General features: G+C 36.4%; 1 protein-coding gene across 1 annotated transcript; it reads left to right on the top strand.

Annotated features, from left to right (window-relative positions):
* Positions 1-2,075: 2,075 nt before the first annotated feature.
* Positions 2,076-3,122, top strand: LOC140174643 (uncharacterized). Its single transcript, XM_072200126.1, has 2 exons — positions 2,076-2,658; positions 2,851-3,122. Exons 1-2 carry the CDS (start codon positions 2,076-2,078, stop codon positions 3,120-3,122), a joined length of 855 nt encoding a protein of 284 aa, XP_072056227.1.
* The last annotated feature ends 4,626 nt before the right edge of the window (positions 3,123-7,748 follow it).

Genomic DNA, 7,748 nt, shown 5'->3' with positions numbered 1-7,748 from the left:
AGTCTTTTATGAGAAAAACATAGCTATCAAAAACTGAATCTATAATGGATTTGGTCATACAATTAAATCAATGATTTAATTGATAGGTTAATGATTTATCCAATTGATCTGGATATAATTAAATAAAAATATACAATTATAAAAAAAATTAAAATATATATCTTTACAACTATATTAATAATAAGATGAAAAAAATTTGATAGTTGATAGCAGTTAAATAACAATTTAATTAAACTTAAACGATTTTTAATTATCAACTTTATATGAAGTTAGGGATAATTTGACTTTATTTTTTAGCTTATAGTTGGTCAAAAAAGTGATTTAAGTGTCTCCAAGTGCTCTGCTAGGGCAAACTAGTGCTCATTGAGTCGCAAACATATAGGATTCAAATCCTGATCTAAACTGGTGTGTAACACCCAATATGGATCAACAAAAGAAGTTGCTGGAAGGAGGAAACAACCAAAACAGAACGGATAGTGATGAGGAGGCAGAGGAGGTAGTGGTTCTAGAGGAGGCGGATATTGAAAGAGGCATAAAGGCATGCTCAAAAAGTCTGCTGGGAAGAATTATTGCTGATAAACCCTTCTCTTCAGAGACTCTGACTAATGTCTTGAATGTTATTTGGAGAAGACCAGAGGGACTTAGGGTTGCTGAATAAGGAAGGAACCATTTTCAATTTTTTTTTCAACAATGAATTGGATATGTTGAGAATAGAAAAGGGATCACCTTGGCTATTCAAGGATCATATCCTTCATGTTAAACAGTGGAAGGAGGCTGATCAGATAGAGGAGACTCTGATATGCAGGTTCCCAGTGTGAATGCAATTATGGGGCCTACCTGAAAGCTTTAAAACTATGAAGGTGGGGAGAAAACTTGGAGGAAGTGTTGGAAAGGTGATTGATGCTGGATTCTTTGAGGTAAAGGGCAAAGAATCGAGAATATTAAAAGCAAAGATAGAAATAGAGGTTGACAAAAAGATCAGAGATCACCTCAAAATACTGGGGCCAAGTCAGCAGAAGATTGAAATGGGACTGAGGTATGAACACTTAGGAACATTTTGCACTTATTGTGCAAGGCTGGGGCATGATGCGAAACACTGCCAAGTGCTAATCGGTGACTCTAAAGAGGGTAATGCAAAACAGGACCGTGTCAGAGAATGGGTGAGGGCAGATCAACTCGGGAAGAGGGTAGTCATCATAGAGGAAGATCAAAATCCTGCAGCAGACTCAACCAATAATGCCAAAAATTCAAATAAGAAAAAGCCAAAGCCAGCTTGGCTAGTCAATTGCTTCTCAAATCTCTCAGTGAGTGAAAATAGAAATAAGGGGGAGCAAGAAAAACATGGAAACAACCAGCCAGAAAAAACGAAAAACATGAGGATGGAGGATAAAACAGGGGGAGTCAATACAATAACTGAGGTAGCGGATTCTCAAACAATCTTCACTGACATAACCATGCCAATAAACATGACGATAAATAGGGGCAGGGAAGAGGTGCAGCCGGAGTGTCTTAATGCTAATCAAAACTTGAAAAAAATGGCGAGAAGAAAAGTCAATGAGTACGCTCAGATTACTGGTGCAAAACATGCCAATGATGATAAGGAAAATGATGCTGATCCAAAAAGAATCTGTGTGAAGATGAATCAAATGGATGTCACTAAGGTGGAGGATGCCAGCCTTCAAATGGCATCCAAAGAGCCATGAGACTACTAATATGGAATTGTCAAGGTTTGGGAAGACCCCTGACAATCCATAACCTTAAAGGGATTAATAAATCCCACTCCCCCGAGATTGTTTTTTTTTTTAAGTGAAAGCAAAAATCAATCTTGACAGGTAGAGTCAAAGATGAGAGACTGTGGTCTGACAAAGTGGCATATAGTGGATCCAAATGGTAGGGTTGGTGGCTTAATTATAGCATGGAGGGAAGGAGTTGACGTTGATATTGTGGAGGCAGAAGAATTCTATATAGTAGCAAGGGTCAAAGATAATTGCAGGGGAGAGAGCTGACTATTCGTTGGTGTGCATTTGAGCCACAATGATCAGCTTAGGAGCGTACAATACAACACTATTTCGGCAATGATCCAACAACATCGTGAGAGAGTTGTCGTTGCTGGGGACTTCAATGCAATAACCAGTCCTAATGAAAAGGAGGGAGGAGGTGAAAAATCCCCAACATCTATTACAAATTTTAACTGTTTTATTGGGGAAAATATGCTGGTAGATCTTGGAATGGTTGGTAGAAGGTACACTTGGAGTAATCGGAGGAGGGGGGAGGAGCTAATTCAGGAGAGATTAGATAGATTCCTAGCATCAGAGGAATGGATGCAGCTATATACCAACCCAATGGTGCTTCGACTCTCGAAAACGGGCTCAGATCATGCTCCCTTACTACTGGACTCCCATCCTCAGACTGAGAGATCAAAACGTAGATTTAAATTTCAAGATCGGTGGTGTGATTTGGAGGAAGTTAGACACTTAATAGCAGATGTTTGGAAGACCTCTTTTGTTGGTTCAGCTATGTATATAGTGGCTAAAAAGATTAAATTATGTCGGCACAAACTTGTCCAATGGAAACAAAGCAGCAACTCCAATTCAAAAAAAGCCATTGACCAATTAACTATTGCTTTAGAAGAGCTTCGAGCAGGAGGTGTTCAGGGAGGTATTGAGTTGCTTGAGTTAGAACAGAAGTTAGAGGAAGCCGTGCTTAACGAAGAACGCTATTGGAAAAAAAAATCCAGAATCAAATGACTCAAGGAAGATGATCGAAATACAACCTTTTTTCACCGGAAATTCAAATGCCGAAACCGAAGAAATAAGATATGGAGATTAATTGGCCCGAATGGAGAGGCAGCTTCCACTCATCAAGGGATAGCAAACATAGCAGAGGAATATTTTCGAGGGATTTTCACTTCTTCAAACCAGGCAGACCCAGAACCTTATTTTGAGGACTTTGAGCCTAAGGTTACAGCCCACATGAACCGAAGGCTTCAAAGACCTGTATCTATTGAAGAGGTGAAGCGTGCCACCTTCAGTGTTCACCCCCAGAGTGTTCCGGGAGATGATGGAATGACAGCCAGATTTTTTCAGAGGCACTGGGACATTGTTGGGGCGGACATTTTATAGGGCTGTTCGTAGCTTTTTTGGAGGAGGAAGAATTCTGAAGAGGTTTAATCACACTCAAATTTGTCTGATCCCCAAGACCGCTGATGCTAGCTACATGAACCAGGTAAGGCCGATTAGCCTATCTACAGTTATGTATAAGATTATCTCCAAAGTCTTGGTCCATAGACTACAAGGGTATATGCATTCCTTAGTGAGTCCTAATCAAAGTACTTTTATTAAAGGCCGTTTGATTTCTGACAATATTCTTATCGCACATGAATGTATGCATCATCTAAAAACTAAGAGGACTGGTTTGGAGCTGAAATGGCTATCAAATTAGACATGAGTAAAGCATACGATAGAGTTGAATGGAGGTTTTTGTGGTTCATTATGGGCAAACTTGGTTTTGGAACAAGGTGGATTGACTGGATTCGTGAACTTGTATCAACTGTTTCTTATTCTGTTATTGTGGAAGGACAACCTTTTGGCTATTTTAAGCCAGAAAGAGGTATCCGACAGGGTGACCCTCTTTCCCCCTATCTTTTCCTATTATGTGCAGAAGGACTCTCTTTTTTGCTACACAAAGCAGAGCAAAACAGACAAGTTTCAGGTATTCAAGTTAATCGGCGGTGCCCTGCCATTAATCACCTATTATTTGCAGATGATTCCATTATTTTCTGTAAAAATTTAGAGGATAATTGTGAGAACATTCTTAATTTGCTGAACTCATATGAAGGGTATAGTGGTCAACAAATCAACTTGGACAAATCAGCGGTGTTTTTTAGTAATAACACTCCTCCCCACGTTCGAATTCAAGTGGCAGGTAAACTAAATATCCATCATATTGGAGCTCAGGACAAATATTTGGGTCTTCCTTCTCTTATTCACAAGTCCAAAAGAGAAACCTTTAGTGAAATTAAGGAAAAGGTTAGGAAGAAGGTTAACGAATGGCAGCAAAATTTATTATCAACAGGAGGCCATCAGGTTTTGTTAAGAGCAGTTGGTGAGGCAGTGCCGATTTATACACTTTCTTGTTTTAAATTACCAGACACACTATCTGAAATCCACAGTATTTTGACAAATTTTTGGTGGGGTCAGAGAGGTAATGAAAGACGTATGGCTTGGATCAGCTGGAACCAAATGACAAGGCCAAAAAAGGAGGGAGGTCTTGGGTTTAAAGATCTTAGAGCCCAAAACCTAGCTCTACTAGGCAAACAGTTTTGGCGAATCACAACAAAGCCTCAATCTATTCTAGCTCAGATATACAGGGAAAAGTACTATCGATATGGCAATTCAATGAATGCTGAAGCAGGAAACTCACCTTCGTGGGGATGGCGAAGTATGTTGGAGGGCAGAAAGATTGTTGAGAAAGGCCTCAATTGGAGAGTAGGTTCCGACTCTACAATTCGAATATTTGCTGACCCTTGGCTACCTCCTCCATATCCAATGAGCATTGCTCCTGAAATGAGCACACATTCTAATTCTAGTCAGCACATATGGGTTAGGGATCTTTTGACAGAAAACAGAGAATGAAAACAAGACATATTAAATGAAATCTTTTCACCTGAAGTAAGAAGCAAAATCCAATCAATTAAGCCAATAGAAGGGAACGATGTTCTGCAATGATTACTTAATAAATCCAGATTGTATGATGTGGCTTCAGGCTATCAGATAGCATATCAATTTTTTCATGCAGAACCAGAAATAGAACTTGGAGAGAACCCAAGTACCTCAGTTTGGAAAGATCTCTGGAAGAGAAAAATACCTCACAAAGTCCAAATTTTCATTTGGAAATGCCTCCACGAACGGATACCGGTCTTATCCCTTCTGCACCAACGATTCCCTTCCACAAGCCCTAACTGTCCGAGGTGTCAACTGGAAGAAGAAACCATCAATCACTGCCTGACCCAATGCCCTGGAACGAGGTTCTTCTGGGAGCAGAGCCCATTCAACACTAACACGATCAACCACAACTTTCCAAGCTTCCGTCAATGGTGGAAAATGTCACTGTCAGCGTTGCAAAATAGCCATGGAAGTGGGAGAAAGATAGATCTTCTTGCTTGTCTTTGTTGGAATATTTGAAAAGCAAGAAATAGACTAATCTTCGAGAATCAGAACTCAGATCCACTGAAAATTTATTCAACCTCGTTGAGATTACTTGGTGAAGACCAAAGATCATCTGTCATCGCTCTTTGACTCAACCTCTATTTTCCCTTTCCTATTCTCTCTCTGTTTCTTTATTGCAGTTTTTTTTCGTTAGTATGGCTAAAGTATTGAGGCAATTAGTGCTTACTGGGAGAACCCCACTTTCTTTCTTTATTGTCGTATAACTTGGACATATGTTTACTCATTTTATAATGAATAAATTTAATATCTTTGGAAAAAAAAAACTTTACATGAAGTTAAGTGCATAAATTTTCACTTAATAATAATCAAATATCAATTCTAACACATAATTAATAATACAAAAATAAATAACAAATTAATTATTAGTATAAAATATTTTTTCAATTTAAATAAATAAAAAAATAAATGATTAACAAATTAAAAATCGAATTCAAATCTATTCTTACAACAGCAAATTTATTTCATTAGTACTTTTCAACAACAAATTACATTATGATAATTTTCAATAACAAATTTTTTTATTTGTAGTAGCCACCAAAAAGTTTCTCTTATTACTCCTGCATTGCCTATATATTATGTCCTTTGTTTTTTCTTACTACATAATATGGCTAAAAAAATTGGATATGAAAGTAAAATGAGTATTATACCTTAACGTGATAATTTTTGGTATTTTTTAAAACTATAAGAGGTACATAAATCGGGTCCGAGTACAGAAATCGGACGGTTCGATTCCTGTACCTCTTCAAAATCGGACGGTCCGATTTGTACTTTGTACATTAAATCATCCCACATTTTAGAAAAATATCACAAAAGACCACAATTTAAAAAAACATCATTGTTAATCCAATATTAAAAATAAAAAAGTGACATAATGTGATGATAAATTGATAGCTATTATTTATTGAAACTTAATTCTTCTTTTAGAAAAGGAATGCCTTGGTTGAATTCTCGCTTTGCTGTCATCAGTATCAAACTAGATCATTCTGTATCTTTGTTCCGTTGACCGTTTCATTCGTCACTTACTGGTTGACTTCATATTTGATTAATAATCTAAAGAAAATTGTTGTTACTATTTCGTTAAGATTTGGGTTTGAAACCTGCATTATAATGCATTTCATGTGTGTGAGTTTATGTCTTACTAATAAGAGATGCTGGATCCATAAAATTGGTCATTAATCAGAGAAGAAGAGGTAATGGCATCATCACAAGAGAGGGGTGCTTATAGAGCTAATTGTTTTGCTCAAGCCTCCTAATTCTTCTCATTGGCCGCTTGATGATCATAATCTGAAAACCAACAGCAAGTTATTCATCTAGGCATCGATATTCATGTGCCGTGTATCGTTAACTTTACGTCTAAATAAAGTGATACTGTGCTAAATCATAATTAATAATAGAACAAGTGTCAATAATGATTTTATTTTGTTGATATTTATTAATTGATTTTGGAAAGTAACAAACCGTCCAATTCATGTTAAAAAATATCTTTATCACATAGATGGAAACTCCAACTCAATCCACCATATAAAAACTGACCCAAAGAAAATGAGCCCTCTTCTTTTATTATTGCTTCTTTTAAAACCTATTAGCAATGTCGTATTAAATATTACTTACTAACATCATCACAGACGAAGACATATGTTGTTTTGATTCCATTTTCACTTTTCCACCGCTTCTCTTTTAGGTATGTACTATGTACGCGTGGGTTGGCCTTGCTTAGGTACCATACTTGTTAGTTGATATTGCAATACACCAAATCCTAATACGACTATATTAAGTATACACCAAAATCAATTATCAAAATCAACCACCAGTACAAAATACATATTAGAATATAAATATATATTAAAAATAAATTAAACAACACATATGAGAAAGTATAGGGAGCCAATGGCCTAAGCGTACAATGTGTTTGAACCTTGGTGAACCCCAAAATCAGCTTTTTATAACAGATGTTTATTATCCCTGGTATCCGGATGGTTATTCTGGATAGTATGAGTGATATTCATTTTATTTATAAACTAAAGATTTAGCCCATTGTACACATTGTACGCTTAGGCTATTAGCTCCCTAGCACTACCTTGTTTATATACAAATACATTAATGGCTGATTTTGATGTACCAATAGTATTTTTGGATCCTCATAATAGATAGAAACGAAGAATCATGAAGATATCTCCATCATAGTGATCTAACTAAATCTCTTTCTATTTCTAAAAAATTGGAATATTTTTTTGGATACATCTAGGTAAATATTAAAATCAACTTTCAAACTTTAAACGTATGAATCGTTAGTTCATTAATTATGAGTTGATTTTATTATTTCACTATCAACATTGTATAAAATTTAACATCAAGGTTTAAAAAAGTACAATGAACCCGACGGCTTAAGTATTGTTCAATGAATCATTAAAATAGCCACCAAACTTCACTTATAATTTTTGCCCACTAATTCATTATGCAGCAGATGATGTACCCGTGTGAAGGAATTATGAACTTTTCTAGAGCGCACTCTAAATAAAA

The sequence above is a fragment of the Arachis hypogaea genome, chromosome 8 (assembly GCF_003086295.3).
Source record: "Arachis hypogaea cultivar Tifrunner chromosome 8, arahy.Tifrunner.gnm2.J5K5, whole genome shotgun sequence".
Taxonomy (NCBI): Eukaryota; Viridiplantae; Streptophyta; class Magnoliopsida; order Fabales; family Fabaceae; genus Arachis; species Arachis hypogaea.
The sequence above is the reverse complement of the archived record's forward strand: the minus strand, read 5'-3'. Positions and strand labels throughout refer to the sequence as shown.